The sequence below is a fragment of the Papilio xuthus genome, unplaced genomic scaffold, assembly GCF_000836235.2.
Source record: "Papilio xuthus unplaced genomic scaffold, Pxut_1.1 DF826115.1, whole genome shotgun sequence".
In the NCBI taxonomy this organism is placed as follows: Eukaryota; Metazoa; Arthropoda; class Insecta; order Lepidoptera; family Papilionidae; genus Papilio; species Papilio xuthus.
In genome coordinates, this window is record NW_013532534.1 from 4,600,723 (window position 1) to 4,622,120 (window position 21,398).

A 21,398-nucleotide genomic window follows, 5' to 3' on the forward strand; every position below is an offset into this window, starting at 1 on the left:
GCGTTAGGTCACTTACTGACATTTTAGTTTAATTAGTAAAGGTTACGTAGGGACCGACACAATAGCTTAATATTTTTCCTAACCGTTCTATTTTAATTTAGTTTGACATAACCTATTAAATCCTTAAGAGTAGAATTTAGAATATTATTTTTAATAAAATTTAGTTTAAAGTAAACTAAATTTTATTAAAAATAATAAACTTTTTATAGCCAAAAAAATTTACAAAGTTATTTAAAAAAGCAATGTCAAAAGTGGTTGGCTCAGCTTGGCCAACACCAGTCGGAATCCTATGTCAAGCTGGTTTTCACCAAGCCCCCCAAACATGAAAAAAGGAGAATAAATACTACATTTTTGATTATCTTAAAAGTGGGTTACATTAAAAGTGTCTTCCTTTACGGCATAGGAATGTTTTTTTTTAAGAGAATGGTTATACGTAGAAAATTACTATAAACTTTTAAATACTACTAAGTATAATGATAAAATTATTTTCCCATAGCAAATATCTAAAAGCAAAGGCTTAGAGACCTTACTTAACGAAATATTAATGAGTATTTGATTCCGCATAGCACTTTCCCGCCGAGTGGGAAAGAAAAGCGTCTGTTAATCCGGTTTTAATCAGACCGCCATCTGGTGGATTCCCTCAATTACTTCTAATTACGGCCACTCCCTACGTCCACCGCGAACTTGCAGGATTTTGTTCAATATCCAATTTGCCCGCTTAATACATTTAACGATTTTCGAATCCTCATCGCGGTAGAGGTTACGTTAACCACGTGATTTATTTAAACGATTTGATTACCAACGTAAATGAAAATTCATCTCGATGATTAAAAAATCAGTTTAGAAAAAAATATAATATTAATACAGATGTTTAGTCACAGTAAACTCGTAAACAAAACACACGTTAGTATTTGAAAATGTTCTAATTTAAACTTTTAATTGAATTACTTTGTAACGCGACATGTCTTCGCGCGATCCCATTCGGAGCCCTTTTCGCTTTTAACATCTTATAATCTTAATTACAAATCCAATCTAACGCCGTATTAACTCACTTTATTATCTTACGGAAATTTGAATTAAATTTCTTTCCGATACTTATTAAGCTTCGTTAGCTGACAAGCTACATAGCTTTTTTACACTATTTAAATAAATGTTTAGTAAACAATTTTTGGTATCTCGACTTTTACTCTACTCTCGATTATAACGGAATAATTCAAGCGTAACCTTTCCTAAGGGCACGATACATGACGAAATAGTGATACGAAATGAGTAAAAAATACGTACAGTCAGCTGCATAAATATTAATACATTTATAAAGATCCAGTAAGTTGTATACATTTGCTTTTAGTTTTAAGAATATGTTTGCACGAATCGTACCTATGCTTTCGTGACTGTGTGTGGTCGACGAATATGCGCATAAGTATTTTTACGGCGTACAGATTTTAAATGTATATATATGCAGCTGACTGTACATACGTAGTTTTTTTATATAAAAACCTAAGAAATGACGCTGTGTATGTTACTATGACGTCTACTTAAAACGTGCTATTTATGAATATTTAGAAGAATTTTTTAGACCCTATTTCAATCACAGAATCACAAATATACCTCAATTTTTTGAACAACAAAGCTTTCAAAAATCTTTCAATATGAAATGGTTAAATATCTTTAAAATAAAAACATGTCGTCGGTTATAGGCCGTATGGGAGGTCACGTACAGTGGCCGCGTCCAATTTCACCGGCCATTAATCACGATATCCCGCTCCCATTGCGAGTATCGGGTGATCAAAAAAAGGTTTTTAGAATATAAATATGTTGTACATAAGAAGGAAAACATTTTTATAACAATTTAAATCCAAAACTAGTTGATAACTAGGAAAACTTTGCAATAAAACATTAATTTAATTGAAGTTGACAATAATGTAAGATATAAATGGGAAAAGTATTATAAATATTTCGACTTGGTTTGTCTTGAAAAAATGTTGTAAACATTTTTTTCTGACTTTTAATTTATTTCTTTAAAACCATTGAAATGCTATACAAAAGCACTTGTAACGCACATCTTAATGAAATTTGCCTAGCCTTTTTTTGTAACAATTCTAGGCATAAAGTACAGATCTTTTCAAACGCTTTAATGCACACAAAAAAATCAATGCCAAAACATGTCCAAAAACGTTAAAAGATCCAAAAAACTTCAACAGCGTGACACGTGGCTCAATTTCCCACAATAAAGTGTCCAACATTTGGGAACACGAACTACCGTTAAGTCTGTTCAACTCTCAACATAATACCCTATGACATGGGTTTCGCATTAGTGGGTACTGGATACTGGATACGTATCCAACTGCACATATATAGTAACAAGACTCAAGCTCAAATGAAAAAAGGTTGTCGCTACTTTTTGTGCACCGTATGTCACTGGTATAACAGACACCTTTTCTAATTAAACAATTTGGTTTCATTTTCTTTTTTGTTTTAATATCTTGTACGCTTTCAATTATTTATCAATGGCTGCTTGTATTAAAAAAAATGTAACTAAAACTTATTTTGGTAATGTCAATTTCCTATGGCGCCTACGATAATTTTCAATGCAATGATTTCAATTGATAAAAAATTTCGAACTTTTACCGAGAAAATCTTAAAATAAATACATCGCTAATAATTCGCATTGGTTGTGACTTCTCTACAACAACGTAAGTTCCCGTTAAACTTTTAATACCCAGTTAAAATTTACCAAGATGCAACTACTAACGAAATTTCAGAGCAACTTTAACACTGCAGGCGGGGACTTTACTTTAGTTTTAAACGGTTTAAAATACTACATTTTTAGTGACCTAACTTTCTCGACACAGTTTCTTCTCTATATTGAGGTGGAATTAGTGCTTTTGTGTTTTCTTGAATGCTTAATATTCTACTGTCGTAATAGATGAATACCATTTTTGATGGAAACACCCCTGCGTTTGCAAAATTTTCCTTTTAATTTCCCTTTCATATCTGCCAACATCTTTTAGTTCTAAAGAGGTCTGCCAATATTGTTATAAACGTCTTTGTCTAATTATTACAGTTAATTCTGTGATAGATTCATGTGAATACAATTTTATTTTTATGTAAATTATTATGTTATGTATGAGATAATAGTCTTATGTACAGTCAACTACACAAATTTCTATACACCTTCGGTTACAAAACTATGTATGTACATGTTCGTATGCTTCCGACTATGAATACATGTTATTGTAGAATACGTATTTTTGAAACTGAAATCCTACACAAGTTTCTAAAATTTTATAAATGCACACATATTTATACAGCTGACTGTACCTACTTAATAAGTAGTCGAAAATCCTTTCTTAATACAAATTATTGCATCAAAATGTACATGTATATACATAATGTTCAATATTATTCACCTGCACATTGTACATAAATCAGTCGCAGCGTGCACTTTGAATGTAGTCAAACAATCTTCAAAGGATCCTTTGAAATTGTATCAAACGTAACGCTCCAACGGCACCGAGCACTACATTAATGTCACAATAATATATTTCAAAGCTGTTCACAGTTCAACATTGAAATTCTTTGTATTTACTCGAAATATTTATTCAAACCTAGTTTAGCATTAAGATAACTATTTACTAATAAATTAAATAAAACGGACTTAAGCGTGACATAATTTTCGGGTCAAAATTCTTTAACGTGTAGGTATGCTTAAACGTAAGTTTCTACTGCTGACTTTTTTAATAAAAATATTAGCAGATTTTTTTGTAAATTTACTAATATTTCTTTTACCATTCCAACAAAGCTCTAGGCTTGTGCTAAGATATGGTTTACGACAATAATCGAATGGCGGGATTTGAACCCCCGACCTCGTGATCGGAAATCCGTACCCTCAACCATTAGGCTATTGACGCTTAAATAACATTGAAAACTCATTACTAGAATTTGAGTTACAAATGCATTAATTGGAGCTAATAAAATATGGGATTTATGACTTTTCTTAAATAATCATGTGAATATATTTCGACGTGAATAGCAAAGTAATGTAAGTCGAGTAAACGTCAATCAAGAAGCAAATGTAGCGAACATTCAGCAAATAATCCGACTCCAAAGTACGTTATTGGCACAAATCAAAAGATGCCGAGTCACAACTGGATTGCTTATTTAAGCAATACTACAATAAAAATACAAACTACTATAAAATATTATTATTTATGCTCTTACTAGCTGTCGCCCGCGACTCCATCTGCGCGGGATTCCAAAAAATCCTAAATAGTAACCTTTGTGTCCTTCAAGACTATGTTCTATGTTTATGCCAAACAGCGAGATCCATCCAACCATTATGGTGATACCTTCTAACAAACATTCATCCATTTTCTTTTATAATATTAATATGTCTTTATATGTATAGCCAACAATTATACGAAGCGAATTAATTGAACAATGAGGATTACGGTGATTAACTTAACAATGCCAACTAATCCGCCATACTTGATTTGTAGCCATCAAGTGACATGAGCGTGAACATACAACTGTCAATAGCTTGCGGTGAATCAAGATATTTAGCTTACATAGCTTCACTTAGATTACATAGTTGGTTACATATATACTTAAGCTAAGTGAACTAACCTCAAGGTGAATTGAGAGCCTTCGCATCTCCTTTCATGAAGTCGAATCTCCTATGAAGGGTTTATTAACTGTCAAGAGATTGAATCTGTTAAGCACATTGGATATCTCTACCCATTCCGTGCCATCCAATCCCATCCCTACTCGTTTTACCTTCTCTCATTCGAAAAGACTAATAACTCGAAGGAACAACACATAAAAACTGAAATTTATAAAACTAACTTACGAAACTCGATAATGAATGAAAGCTTTTATCTACTGATACTGTATTTAAATAAACACAATACTTAAAAGAGAACAAAAAATCTTTAACAAAAGCTCGAAAACGCTCTATAAATTACGTCAGAACAAATAAAGAGCCGTACCAATATCCTCTTAATGTGAAATTACTTTCAACTATCAAAGGAGAGAAACAAAAAGCGTATCCAAACAACAACGTAGTGTTCAGTTTCACCGTCCATTTATCTCAATATCCCGTATCCATGGCAACGGCCTCTTAGTTTCACATCCACTAGGGTCAATTGCCATTGAGAACAAAAGTAAATCCAATGGGTTGGGTCGTTGAACATGCCAAGAAATAGCCTATTTACAATTATACTTGAAGCCAATAATATCTTCCTAAATTTTATTCACGAAGGTATATAAAATATCTTACTCCTTACTAATATTATAATTGCAAATGTTTAGATGGATGGATGGATGGATGTTTGTTTGGAGGTGTTTCCGGAACAGCTCAACGAATCTTGATGAAATTTGGCACAGATGTAGAAAATAAACTCATTGAGTTATATAAAATTACAGTTTCTGTTTTTAGAAAACACTTCCTAATGCGTAATAATATTATTTAATTAACTGTAATTTTTATTTTCTATAAAATACATTAACAGAACGTATTCTTGAATCCAAGGTCGGGGAAAGTACAGTTCAAGGATACGGAGTAAACAAGGTCAAGGAAACAATACAATTAATGTCTACCTGGTGTAGTTCTGTTCATTCCTTTATAAAAAGGAAAAAGGGTGTATTTAAGTATTTCATTTGTGATCATTAAAAATTTTCAATAGGTTAAGAAGAAACTTACATAAAAACGGCTAAACACTCGCGTATATTCGTCCGGTGGCGACACCGACTATTTTCGAACCCATCGGAGACCCTTTATCAGGGCGAGGGTCCGCGAAATAATACCAGTCCCACTAACCACCTACCACTAACCACCTACCACCAACCACCAACCACCAACACAAGTTTATTATAATGTCTCACGAATGTTTGAATATGTTAAGAAGAAAGGTCAATAAAGAAAACAAAGTAATTTTTAGTAGAGACAAGCCGTCTCTAATCAGGAGAAATGAAATGTACATTACTTCTCAAATATATTCTGGGATTTTGTAGCAATTCTTTGATTGTAAAGACAGTACTATAGTCAAAGTTCTTGTTAAGAAATTTTCTAATTAAATTTGCAAGTCACTGTATCGGATGAATATAGATGTCGTCTTAAAAGCTATAACCTAAAGCTGTAAAGTCTGCGAAACCTTTTTGCATTTTGTTAGACTGTAGTTTCATCTTTGTAAATTTTCATTAGCTTTTGAAAGTTGAAGCGAAAGTTTCGCAGTTCGTTTAAAATATGCTGACCGTATTGGATTACGTTGGAAAATTTACAAAGTAATAATTAGCAATCATTTTTGTCCGTCGCTTGCAGGTTTCTTTTAATAGGAGTTTGCATTTTTAATAAAATTCAAATTAATTAACTACACTTAAAACACTATTTTAAGGTTTTAATTTACAAAAAAAATTTTATATAATATAACTTTTTTTTATTTCTTACAGAATTCAATTTAAGATTTAAATTGTCATCCGATTTTTAATAAGCCGATTTACGCTTTGAAATGTGACCAGAAAATTTTTAATTTTCATCCTTTACCTTTTATAGTATTGCTCCTTAACTTTTTAGTCAATTTTACTCCGACTATATTAAAAAGAGAGAATACTATGTGACTTCAGAGATAAAGTTTTAAATTTACCTCGTACCAACCTTCTCGTAGTTGCTTTAATTCTACGAAACTTTGTCGTTGGATCTCAACGGTTCTTAATTAAACCATATACTACTTTATAAAACTTTTCTAATATATAAAATTCATCGCATATGTATTTTATAATGTGCTTATTTCGTTATAATATATTATATAATGGAAGGTAAACATCTAAGCGGATTACCGACCCTGTACAATTTTGCTGAGTTTCATATTTATTTCTTAATCACTTCTTTTAAATAGGGTACTGATTATACTTGCGAGAGATAACATCTACTTTAATATATAAAATATCATTAATCTAGGTGTGGTGTATGCGTGTTTGGTCGCGGACGAGAGCGAAAGCGTAGCCGTGGCCCTGTCCCGATGCGTTGGAGAAATAGAGAGGTTTAATGGGTAAGCCTCCGCTATGGAGGAGAATCCCACATAACTACCGCGTCCCCCCCCCGGGGCGCGGAGTATGCATAAAGCATTCCTCTCTGGAAAAAAAGGTGTAGTGTATGCATAAACGTAGTGTTGTTTGTCTCGAGCGTACACGTCATAAGTACATTCCGGAGAAAGGGGACGTCAGTCGATGACAGACCTTTGGACCGGCAACACGTGTCGGTGCGTGAACGAGCCAAATATAACGCAACAAATGCTACACTAGGCAAATCTTTAGTTTACTGTTTGTATGAACCCTCCGTCTCTCCTCCTGGTCTGTGCCTATCTCTTGACACCTAAATACAATATATTCTTGTTCAATTTCGTTATCTTTCTATGTCTAGAGTTTAATAACAACATTATCCCTGCATGTTAATTTAATAAGCTCTTACGATGTAAAGATTCCCACGGCCTACATATGCAACTAGCCCAGAACTCTTAACAGAAATATAAAACAAGTTTCCCCTTAAGAAAGAAGCGCTCGAGATTCTGAAGGGCCCTAGCGAAACAATTTGTAACTTTTTTCGAGTTAAGCGGCAGAGGAAAATATTAAAGGAATTTTGTTTAAAATAGATTTTGAACGTCATAAAAAATTTGATCTCATTTGGTATCACCTTTTAAATACTGTTCAATGTTAGTTCTTGTTTACCTATATAAAATTGAACAATTATTACTATAGTATTTGAAAATATTATATTACTATATTTCTGTAGTAAGTATTGTAAGGAAGGAAATCCGACACTGCCGGTGTACTGGCGCAACACTAGCCTTATTAAAATGTGAACGTTTTTGTTCCCTCACTATTCATTCTTTTTCTTTTATTTTTCTACATCCATATAAATTAGATAACAATTAAAATCTGACAAGTTAATTCCTAACCTTTAATACAACTTGCTTCTTTATACTAAAGGCGAAGTGTACACACTAGTAGCAAAATTTAAACTTATACAAATGCTTGGCCACATAAAGGTGCGGTTACAAAGCGCACCGCAAAACTTTCTGCCCACCCCACATCGGCGTGAGCGTGTTGCACGATACAAATTACCAACACCGGTGTTGCTCCAATAATGAAACTTGCAAACTCCATTATTGCCAATGACGTTGTTACCAGCTGTTATTACAAACAAGCGTGGCTTGTATTCAGTACCGCACTCCAACTCAACAGTAAATGACCTTAGCTTTGATATGAAATTAGTTTTATAGTCTTCTTTTAGTTTGTAAACTATAATGATAGTTTATAAACTTTTATTTCAATATACTTATGAAATGATGCAACACGACTTTTTGATACGAAAGTCGCAACTGTTGTATTTGTACTATATTCTTATATTAGCTGTCGCCCGCGACTCCGCACGCTCGGAATTTAAAAAAAACTCAATTTGTAGCCCATGTGTTCTTCCAGACTTTGTTCTACATCTATGGTATATTTCAGCGAGATCCATGCAGCCGTTTTAGAGGTATCTTCAAAGACACATCCATCCATCTAAACATTCGCATTTATAATATTAGTAAGAAATAAGATTTACTTCTAAGTGTTACCAATATTTCTTAATATTATACTATACTGTATGATTATTATACTTAGTAAATAGACATATTTCGGCATAGTAAATATTTAAGCTTATATCTACTCGAAGTATAGACATTATCAAAGTAGAGAATGTTAAGCGGGTTATAAAATTTACATATTCCAGTATTAACACAACGTTGCAGATAATTTTGATAAGCATTGACATGCCGACAGCATCCTAATAGGCATACTGGAATGCAGATAATGAACTATCACATCATTATCGCTTGGTAATATTCACCTAGGCATTATTGATAATAGCTGACAGTAAACTAAACATACATTTGCAAACATACTACAAACCAAAAAGTATAGAGATTTTTTTTGTGTTCATAAAATAAAATTTGATGTGAGATATGACGCTGTTTTGTTGTTGCAGGGTCTGTGCTATGTTCCTGCCAGAGTTTGCGAGTTTCGTGGCGGCCATCTTGTTTGCGGTGCATCCCATACACACTGAAGCGGTGAGTTTATTATACACAGATACTGGCTGGTATAATTTTTTTTTATTAAAACTGGCTGGTAAATGTATTCTTTTTTTTAATATCTTATTAAGCCCTTTGGTTAATGTTATTTAACACTGGCTGGCAAATATATTCATAGTAGAATTAAAAAGAAACACTAAACATGCTGCACCATTGCCTGATAGTATCTCGTGCAATCCCTCGGTATAGATATCTTACTAGCGCTACACTAATGGGCGCCCTTAGTTTGCGACAATTCTGAGTGCAAAGTCGAACAAATAAATCACTATTTACCACTTTGTACACACAACTTTATTATGCACACGCTATTATAGAATATTTATAACCTATGCAAATGGGAAGCCAAAAAACGTCTTGACTAGATTTACATATAGACCGGACACAATACAAACTGTTAGAAGACACCATTGCGTGCTAGCGACATTGAGATATACAAAATGAAACATAATATTGTTGCATTTCTTTATGCTTTTTCACACTGGAGCAGCACAGTGAGGCAAACATTGCAGTTCTACTTTTTTGAAAGCACTGTCTCGGCGTGCTCAAAGAATATTAGTAGTATTCTACCCTCGTGTGAAACTAGCATTAGAGGGACTGGATGATAATATATGACGCGGTGTATGCGTATGCCCGGCATATGCAGTAATTAATAACTGAGCTTGCGTGAGTCGTTCGTGAAATGCCGAGCACTGTTATCTTCATATTTTCTTGAATTTTTTTACGTTTAAACTCATTATAAAAAAACTTAACTTTAGTCCATGAGCTTTTTTATTATTACGGATATTTGGGCGTATTTAATGACATTATTTTTGTAAGGAAACCCTTCCTTAAAGTTAACTTAGCAGAGGTGTAAATACGCGATAAATTAAGATGTAAAAATACAAACAGTAATTTAAAATTAATTTAAAATACTATAAAATTTATCTAAAGATCTCTCGAGCCTCGCATCAAAATGCAAGGCTCAAGAGTACAGCTAAGTTTTCATAAAACTTTTATAAGCTCTTTATAATCTAGCAAGACGCTTCTCCACTACGAACTGAAAACGCAAAATGCAAGCTTCTTTATACAGGACTTTAACTTGCTTATTTTAAATAACATTTTCTATTAACATAATGAAAAACTCGAAAGTTCACATTCACGTAATGACTGAAAATACTTTTTATATCTCATTCTAGAAGTCTTGATTCAAGACTTTTATTTAGACTGGGATAAAAATAAACACAGCAATTATCCATGTATGTTTTTGTTCAAGAAACAGTTTTTTTTTTTTTTTAATTTTACTAATATTTATTAATTATAACATTCCAACTAAGCTCTAGGCTTGTGCTAGGATAGGATTTACGACAATAGTCGAATGGTGGGGTTCGAACCCCCGACCTCGTGATCACAAATCCTTACCCTTAACTATTAGGCTATTGGCGCATAAGACATTGTACACCGTGTACAATATTGGTTAGAATCTTGTGCAAATATCTTGTACGAAAGCAATCACATCATGTCATGTGCAAAACCATTTACAGAAGTACTCTGATCAACCGACTGTCTAAAGCTTCATATTTCAGTTCCGTCCATTTCCCTTTGACGTGGTCCGGGACGAACGTAACTAGATAACTGAAACAAAGAACACGTTGCCATGGCACTGAGACCGTTTTTGCGGTCTATACGCTGTAAGCTGGTAGCGCACCAAAAGTAATTTATAATCAGGTCTTCAGTGGCTTATTTTAAAGGAAAATACACTTTATTAAAGTAGTTATAGAAACCATTTATTAAAAATGTATTATTATAAATTATTTATTAAAGTGTAAGATAATATTAATTACATTAAAAAGGTTACTATTTACTGAAAAAAAGCATTATTCTGAGAATTATTAATTGTAAGAAAACTATCCGCTGTACAGAGCTGTTTAAAATTTCCTTTATGTATGTTACCCATAGCAAAACAAATGCACACTAAGGGTAATCCTCAGTGACCAATCAATGACTTTTAGTGAACAGTTTGTTATATAGCTTTAAAGTACAATACAAATTGTGGCAGAAAGTATCTAAAAGCGATGCTATGTCAAGAAGCGTTAAAAATCAGGAAGCTTAATCTAACGCCAATCATATTTTAAAAATAGAGCAAATATTTTCGTTCGCTATTAATTGCTCCGAACAGAACGTCGGGGAGGGAAACCTATTTGGTGCATTCATAAGTTAATGAAGTAAGTCGAGAGACGAGACTCGAGAAGTTTTTGCACTGGATTTAAATTAGTTCCTCATACTAACGCTATTACTGAATGTCGCTTCTTAATTACGACCCCTTGTCTTCGTATGTGAACAATTAATTATATTTCATAATTTATTCTATCATAATAGCCTAATAAACGTAATGACAAAGTTTTATATTAATTATAATTACGTTCACGGGGTCACACATTCTCGTCTAATTTTAATTATATTATTTTAGGAAAAGCTTTTACGTACATCAAATTAATTTGAATATTATTTTTCAGTGATGTAATTGTATTTCATTTAAAGCTGTTCATGTAAAGTAAATTGGGTTATATTCATCATCATCAGCTAACTATACGTCCCCACTGAGCGGCTCGGAGCCTACCCTAAGTTAAGGGTGATTAGGGCATAGTCAACCACGCTAGCCAAGTGTGGGTTGGTTAACTTCACACATATCTCTGAATTTCTTCTGAGATATGTACATAATTTGATATTAGTTAATACGTATCTGTCATATTCGGCGTGACAAACTTTTATATTTAAGCGTTATGACAAGGAGAAGAAAAATATTGGGTTGCCCAGTAAGTTCGTGCCGCTTTATAAGGAAAATTGAAACCCTGTTCTCTTAAATTTTTGGAAATGTTTTTAAATTATATTGGTACGACTCTATACCTAAAACGTCTTTTATTATTGGATAAAATTTTAAAAATTAGTTTTTATCTCAACCAATGAAATGAAATTATTCACAATATAGAAATTTTTGTGACGTTTGATAATGGTGGAAATCCGAAAATGAATCCACTTCAGCTACAGTCTATTATTTTACTACTATTGTAAGCTTTATATCGAAAATCAGAACGAACTTTCCGGACAACCTATAATGTTAATACAAAGTGTCAAATGAAAGTAACAGAAGTAGTTTATTCCAAATTGTATCACAAGTATATAGAGATAGGGTTCAATTTTGTCAAATGTACCGATATTTTTGCGCACCTTGACTGCTTCGTTACTTATGACGCTGTGGCTGCTACGATATTTATGAGCATCTTGCATGTACTCATATATTTGACGCTGTGTATGTACCGATGTATTTGAGCAGGGTGAATGTATCTATTATTTTGAGGACTTTTGTTGTACCGATATAATTGAATACTTTTGGTGTACCTATATATTTGCATATCTTGTCTGTGACGATCTATATGACGCTGACTGTACAGGTTGCATCACGATGTTTTCCTTCACCGTAAGAACGTCGGATAAATGTACATATGTAAATCGGTAATCCAAAAACACATTGGTACAAAGCGGGATTCGAACCCAGGACCTGCAGATTACAAGTCAAGTGTTTACACCTTAGCCACCGACGCTCAATATAGGTATAAGGTTATATAAATACAGTTGTATTTATCATCCTGTTGGGAGCTATTGTAAGAGTTTATCAGTGTATTTATTGGACTCTATTTTTCGCATATTCTTACTTAAATTTTCGTCGCTACGTTTTGTTATCATAGTTTCAGAGTTAGATTTTTCGCTGTCAGTTTCGTAACATTGATTAATTTCGATTGGCTTTTTTAAACTTTTCTAATTATAAAACGAACGATTCTCTCCGAAATGTTACACATAGTCAGGTTTTTTTTTTTAATGGTAAAACTGTAAATAAACAATTTTAAAGGGTGAGTGTCACAATATTAATAAAAATATTTTCCTCTCTCATACTTTCTAGTATCAAGTTGTGCTGACATACTAAAGCAGACCTAAGTGTGTTCGTTTAACGAAACGGCCGCCAGACATCTGCTTACTGTCCACTCTAAGTTAAAGTTACTACCGCTAGCCTTCTGCAATTATAACAGCTTTTCTTATAACTTGATAACGTAACTTAGTACGGGATAACGTCATAGCTCTTAATAGAAAATGTTGTCTTAATCATTACCTATCCGTTTTATAAATCTTAGTTCTTATTCCTACTAATATTATAACTCGAATATTTAGATGGATGGTTGAATTTTTGTTTAAGTATCTCCGAAACGGCTCAACAGATCTTGATGAAGAACATAGTCTGGAAGAACACGTAGAGTACTTATATAGTTTTTTTATTATTAATTATTCGCGGGCGGAGTAGTGGACGACAACGTGATACAACGACGTGAATAATCCTACAGCTAATCTGTTAATTTAACTAATTAACGTTAATTAATGATAAAATATTTGTTCCTTTCAAATTACATAGTATGTTTTAAGCAAAGTCAGTTAATAAATTGTATGATTACTTTAAAATTTCTCTTCGCAAAGCATAACTTGTTTAATTTCAACAAAAAGTATCTCGTAAAGGATTCAAAGTAGATAAACTACGATGTTCTTATTTATGTTTCTGTCAGTTAATTGCAAATGTTTTAATGACGTTTATTAATATTACTAGATTAATTACTTGCGTTTTATACAGATACTAGCTGTTGCCCGTGACTCTATCTGCGACTTAGTAACCTGTGTGATCTTCCAGGCTATGTTCTACATGTATGTCAAATTTTAGCGAGATCCGCCTTTCCGTAGATGCCTTCTAACAAACATCCATCCATCCAAACATTCACATTTATAATAAGATTTTCTTGAGTTGCATAAGTTTTTATTAATTTTTTATCAATTATTATAAGTAATTTATAAACATATATATTTATTTGTTGACGAATTATATATCGAATTCTTTAAAAATTACCTTTAAATGTTATAATTAACCACGAAGATAACCTCTTTTATAATTGAATAAGCTGTATTCAAACTGTATTCGTTTTTTGTGAATATTACAAATAATTATTTCATATTCCTAGTAAGGAGGTCAATTGAAAATTTATATAAATATTAATTCCGAGAAATTAATTAAGAAATATGCTTAGATTCGATAGAAAAGGCGCACATCAAAGGTTTTACGTTCTTAGAACTTTATATCGTGGTAATCAACTGTAAATGGAAAAGTTTTATGTAACACAAAAAGGATGAAACAAATTAATAGAAGAAGGTTAAAAGACAAAACAGCATAAAATACTTAAGAGAAAGTTAATCATAATTTGGAAGGCATTCGGGAAAGTCTCCATGTTCAACTTTGATACAGGCTGATGATAATGATGAAATGGTAAATAAAACTTTTGTGCACGTAAATGCGTAGATGGTAGATTTCTAATTGTCTATAAAAATGTCTTCCATTGAAAAAAATGGATATATCGAATACAATGAATTATACACAGGCAAATAATATTTCAGCACCTCCTTACATAAATTCAAAAAAACTAATTTCTACATCTCCAGAGGCACAGACTTAAACATAATGTTGAATTAAGTATTTTGTTACTTAATTGTTATATAACATATTTATTTACATTTCCATCGATGTTGTACATCTGTTGTTAGATAACTTATCAGTTTTGTTATGTTGTCTATACTATTAATTTTGTGAATTTTGCTATAAATCTATAAATAAATAAAAACCAATGCACTGTACAACAGAAACGAGTATCTTGTCATCTGATTTTAACGGAAATATGCTAACAAAATGTACAAATCATTAAACAAGAGTTCATGTGAGCTGTCAACTGGAGACGGGGTTTGTTCGCAGTTGGCGCTTTTAATTTGCGGCTGAAATCTGGCCGCAGGACGTGAATTTTGCTTAGAGTTTTGACACTTTTCAGCGAACGTACGATATACATTTGCTACTGTTACTATTGATTTGGTATAACACGAAAAAAACACGAAGCCCGTTATCAAAATACTACGTAAAATAATTCTATGTATCTTTTAACATATTCTCTTTGCCAAGACATTATAGAGGCTTCTTTCGTTTTAATCAAAATCCTTAGCATTCCATTAATAATAATTATCTTCATTTGCTCTAAATAATTTCTCTTTATAATGTATATCTAAGAATTGCAAAATAATGATCTACATATACACTTTATTACTTTAGTGTGGGAGTAAAACAATCTTATTTTCTTTGAAGGCAATTTTTACGAACAATAACAGTTCAAAGAAATTGTGTTACATTTTAATATTATACATTCCATAATTCTAAAAATAAAAAAGTAAAAAACATTACGAAACGCTACTAATATAGAAATATACTTATCATATGTAAATCGTACTTACTATCGAATGTCTATCAAAACTAGTGCAGTGGAAATTTTGTTAAAGCCTTTGTAAGGCCAGCGGGTATTCAATGCTCGCTAATTGATTAATTCCCATGCTCTGGTCGATACTACTATAGGATCGTAATTACCCAACCTGTTGCGTACATTACCGTGGTGTCATTGACAATCTCACGGTACTGGCCAGCTGGATCGTGTTAATAGGTTATTTATTTATTCATATACAGAAGCAGAAATTCTTGGTTTTATCTGTTGCGTGTTTATAGGCGCTTTCTTATTTTTTTTTATAATCTACTAATATTGTCGGCCACTCAGTACGTGAGGAATTAAAAAAAAACTTAAGTAGCCTATGTTCTTTCAGATTAAGTCACGTTTTAGTTCTTTTAAGAGTTTGAAAGAACAAAATAATCATATTAGCCTAAGAAAAGAAGCAACAGCGGGACATGTAGGGTACAGCTTGATAATGATAAAATTAAATCCTATGGTTGAATTGCAATTTTTATTATTTTAATTGTAAATTATTGTTATTAACATAAAGAAACAAACGTTCACAATATATCAAAGAAAAACTTTCACATCATAAATATGAGAAATCTTTTAAAAACATCCACAAACATTTTGATGTAGAGTAACATGTTTGTTCTGCCGGGCAAAGCTGGTTATAATGAAGTCGTCAAGAGTCGGGAGATCCGACGTTATACGTTCTCTGTTTTATAGGGGAGCTTCGGACGTGGTTAGCAATATCTTACCCGGGTTAAATCTCCCTTGTCTTATACCCCCCGTCAATATCTAGCGACAAATTACCATACCATAAACTACCAACGCTTATTCAGCGTAATGCAAACATATTTCAATATTAACTTTTGTTTATTGGCTGTAGATATTTGGGAAAATAGCTTTATAAAACTCCAGAATAACAATCTATGGCAGATTCTACTCATATTAAAGCTTTTTAATAATTAAATTTATAATCGTTTGTAGCATATAAAAAGTTAAATTAATTTTACATAAACACAAACCGCACGATCCCTGTTCCGAAAGCTTAAAGTATTGTTTTTGACACTTTTCGTGCCACCAACAATTTGATATCAATTTAATGTTTTAAATTGTAATTTTGTTATTTTATATAACGTAATAGTGCCCACGGAAATGTAGTCTTATATACTATGTTAAAATTAGTCTCTAGCAAAGTAACCAGGTTAATGAATGGTTCAATCTCCTAATGAAACTTACAACTGAACAATATAAGAATACTACGGACTCGCTTGCAAGCAGTAGTTGCTAATATTTTCTCGACTTTATTCCGACACCTTTGACCGTCTGTTGCTATTTTATCGCCTCGATTCTTCGTAACAAACGGGATTTGCGGACCAATGCTACCAACAAATTGATTTCATTAATTATTAAGCGGAATAACTCTTTTGTATTATTTCATCGCGCTCACGTTTACAAAGCGTATGTTAAAACCAAATCAACAATATTCATGTTATTCCTGTAATGCTTTTGTCACGTATGTAATGAAATATCAGTTGTAAAAAGTATATTTCGCTTTCAAAGGTGGAATTTGAAATTTTCTAAAACCATGAAACCATGAATTTGGAACAAAACTGTCATCGTACTTTAAGAATCGTCAACGACCGAGCTCTTACTGATCGGCTCGACACTCTGGCGCTGCGGAGGGACGTTAGTTCCCTCTGCATTTTCTACCGCATATACCACGGGGAGTGCTCTGAAGAATTGTTTGGAACGATTCGTGCCGCCGAGTTCCGTCATCGGACGACACGACAGACCGCCAGGTTCCATCCACACCACCTGGATGGCTGGCATTCCACAACGGTGCGATTCTCGCGCAACTTCTTGCCTCGCACAGCCGCGTTGTGGAACGGTCTGTCCTCGGCGGTATTTCCAAACCAATACGACTTAGGGTCCTTCAAGAAGCGAGCCTATCACCACCTCAAAGGCCGGCAACGCATCTGCGGTTCCTCTGGTATTGCTGATGTCCATGGGCGTCGTTGAACACTTCGGTGTTCCCGCTGCTCGTTTGCCCCCTTCTGTTATAAAAAAAAAAACCTTGAAAACACAGGATCGAAGTTACAAAGAATAGGACACTTTTTTTTTAATTTTGAATTATAAATTAAAAGTACCAAATTACTTTATGACTCAGGTAACGGGTGTGGTCGGCCGAGCAGAAATGCTGTCATCCGTGTTCTTCCTGGGAGCGTTGCTGTGCTACGCCCGAGCCGCAAGCAGAAGACGATATACAGGTAAATTCATGAAGGTATAAATACTTGTATGCAGTTACTCATTGAAATATATTTAATGATAGTTGTTTGTATCCTTTAATATAAATTCGAACAGCAATTAATTATTAAATTCATAAAGTAAGCAAACGGAGTTTAAAGTTCTATCAAACACCTGAATTCCAACAAATTTTCCAAACTCAACACAAACGAAAAACCTTTGGAAAGTTTGAGTTTGTGTTTGCCGCGCACACTGTCGCCATCTATCTCAGTAACGAGCACATAATCTCGTTGAGTCGTGTGTACAGATGTTTGCAGTTCGTTTTTAACTTGTATTTTCCCTTCAAAGGAACGCGAGATGGGCTTCAAAAATTCGCGGTCGAGAGTTCGGATTCAATTAGAGAACCTCTTTTCAAACCGCCAAATAATTGGGATTCCTGCAATTTTAGTATCGTATAACATTGTTTTTGGGATTCTATTTTCCTTTTATTATATTTATTCTCTTTATTTTAGAAACACTTTTCTTATATATTAAAATCAAATATGTTAAGGAATTTAATTTCAAAACTTACCATCTTTAGCAAACATAAAAGTTTTAAAACGAGAAGCAAAAACTTTGTACCCCTTTTGAAGGACATTCCGCAAACGAAGACACGTGAAATATAACAAAGTTAATATGAAAAAGTGCATGAGACTATTTTTAGTTAAATAATATATGAATCATGGTCAACAACTAGTAAATTGAAATGGAAAATAGTTTACTTTTTCCAGTCATTACGCGTTTAATTTAATTAATGCTTGTATAAAACCCAAGGTATATAAATCTGACAGGTCATTTGTAAAGCCACGGTCGACGTGAATGGGGGACAACGGTTTGATGCCAAGCGCACTGCCTCAAACTGATATCTTCAATTTAGGTCGACGATTATTAGATAACGGGATCCGGGATAATTGTTAAACTTTAAAATAACAAACTAGTATAATTCAATAGAATCGTTGAAGTTTTGGTAATAAAAGAAGGGACTATTGATTTGTTAGCTAACCTATTTTCCCTTCCCGCCAATTTTTTTAACAATGACTACAGACTTATTGCTACACTTATATTTAAACTTTAATTAGCAATTATATCCAAACAATAGAATTGACAAATAGCAGCAATTAGCAGCTGTTTCGCAGATTTTATGTGGGTGTACAAAACTTTGATTGTAATTCAGTCTCAACAACTGTTCGCACCTTAGTAGAAATACAACTGTTAATCACTTCTAGTAACTACGAAGCTATTGCACATTACTAACGAGCAAAATATATCACGTCATTGAATAATGTCTACTTTATCTATAAGTTTAAAGACTTTATAGTTCTTACTACTTCATATAAAGAGAAAAGATTTGATTGTTTTGTAATGATAAAATTAATTCATCCCCATTGTTGTCAATAGGCAGTTGAAAATATCATTTGAGGTTGATTAATGCACAATACGTCTTACCCATTGTTTGGTTTTCTAGATTTAAGGCAACTTGTGCAAATATCTAGTTTTAAACACACATTCGTATACTTTTTTTCGTCTCCCTTTCAAAATTACAATGGTTTTTGAACACTCTACCGCCGGGACTCCAATACACAGCAAGGATTCAACCAGACCACTTTGGAAAGTCGATTTAAATATGTGAAGTTTAATAATGTTTCTGGTATTCCAGACTGGCGGTATTTAGTTGCGTGCACGGGTTGTGTGGGCATCGCCATGCTGTGCAAGGAACAAGGGATCACTGTCACAGCTGTCTGCGTTGTCTACGAACTATTTGTGGCGCAAAAGGTTTGTAACTTGGTTCCTATTAAAGAAATAATTTTCTATGACATCAAAAATACTTTAATTGTTATCTAATGTTCTATCACAAATTATAGAAAATATATGTTTAGTAAGTTATTAAATTGTTTTTACATTTATATTTATTAAGTTAACATGACAGAGACTTTGAAAGCTGGTCACTTTGAAGTCAAAGGTCCGAGTCGGAGGCGCGGGTCCCGATGACAAAGACAAAGGCTTTGTTTAGCGCTCGCATCGCTAGTCCTTTGTTGTTTATAATTCTATCTGCTTCAAAATTATATTATGAAACATAGATCGCAATGGATACGTTACAAGCACTACGTGTTGCCTCTCATATTAATTTTGTTTTGTTGTTAAATGTGTAAGTAATATTGTTTGAAGGGTTAATTACACATAATTATATATTTTTTATTTTTTTGAATTTTCATAACTCTTTTCAATATCAAAAAGATTTTTTAAATTGTTTGGCACTACATATGTTATTGGAATTTTGAATGTGTTAATACATTCATGTAAACATCGTGACCGACTATCGTATCCATTTTAGAAAAACAATGTTAACATCAATGTTGCAGCGTCGCGGCTTAGTATTAAACGGTCGGTCATGGCTGGAGGCATGGGGTAAAGCGGGCTGGGGCTGCGGTTGCGGCGAAGCGGCGCGCAGAGTGGCTACCGTATGTTGCGCCACACTGGCTCTGCTGGCCGCACGCCTGCACGTAATGGGCGCACAGCTGCCAGTGTTCACTAGATTCGACAATCCAGCAGGAGCCTCGCCGCCTCCCGCCAGGTAAATAAACCTATGACTCACTGCCATAGAGTCAGTTCATTATTACACCTTAGTAATACTCAGTCTTCCCTAAATAACTCAGTTCTAAATCAAACGCCGTCTCAAAAATTCTAACTGTGTAAAAATCCATCGAACCATCGCATGAAATAAACATTTCTTCCACTTGTATACAAAATAACTAAACTTAAATTATTGTAGCCTTTAAGCCTGATTTACAATCTACAACTTTAGTTCGTTTATTCCAGGCATTTAACATTCGCGTATTTACCCGCGCTGAATGCGTGGCTGTTGACGCTGCCAGAGGCCCTGTGCTGCGACTGGACCATGGGTACGGTGGCATTGCTGCGCTCCTGGAAAGACCCTCGGAACTTAGCCACCGTTGCATTAGCGACACTCCTCATTGCGGCCGCTGTACATGCTTTGAGGACAAGATCTTCTGCATTATCTATGGTAAATATTGTAGTTTGTGCCAGGTTTTTGTTAGCGATTCTGTTATGGATTGAGAAACGCTTGGCAATTTCAACTAAATTTTGTTGTGAATGACTGCTGTTTTTAGACCCGTTAGCAAGACATTCCAGTCCAAGAACATGAAGTGGGACTTTTATCATCAAATTCATTGTATTTTTTCAGGGTCTAGCGCTACTGGTGCTGCCATTCCTGCCCGCGTCGAACCTGTTCTTCCCCGTTGGTTTCGTAGTGGCTGAGCGCGTGCTGTACATGCCGTCGATGGGTTGGTGCTTGCTGGTGGCTCACGGTTGGCGGCTGCTGGCTCGCAGGAGAGCCAGTCTCGCCGCCGCAGCACTCATCTTTCTGCTCCTAGCCTTCAGCGCCAAGACCTACGTCAGGAATTGGGACTGGAAAACTGAGTACTCGATTTTTGCGTCCGGACTTAAGGTACGTTAAAAATAATCAATTTATTTATCTTTTTAACTCCTTATTTACTGGAAATTTAACCTCCCCAATATCTAATTTAAATGTTGAAAACTAGTTTTTGGATTTTTTTCATTTTTATTTCATTTTTACGATATTTAAAAACTTCGATTGTATCAATATAATAATAACAGTGAGGAAATTAAAAAT

At 33.7% G+C, this 21,398-nt stretch overlaps 1 protein-coding gene across 1 annotated transcript in view; it reads left to right on the forward strand.

Annotated features, from left to right (window-relative positions):
• The window catches only part of Tmtc3 (Transmembrane O-mannosyltransferase targeting cadherins 3), a 185,467-nt gene that overhangs the window by 161,769 nt on the left and 2,300 nt on the right, over window positions 1–21,398 (forward strand). Inside the window, exons 3-8 of the mRNA XM_013319908.1 lie at window positions 9,023–9,104; window positions 17,631–17,730; window positions 19,404–19,519; window positions 20,107–20,318; window positions 20,564–20,768; window positions 20,949–21,212. Coding sequence (XP_013175362.1) covers window positions 9,023–9,104; window positions 17,631–17,730; window positions 19,404–19,519; window positions 20,107–20,318; window positions 20,564–20,768; window positions 20,949–21,212 — 979 coding nt within the window. The remainder of the gene's footprint in view (window positions 1–9,022; window positions 9,105–17,630; window positions 17,731–19,403; window positions 19,520–20,106; window positions 20,319–20,563; window positions 20,769–20,948; window positions 21,213–21,398) is intronic.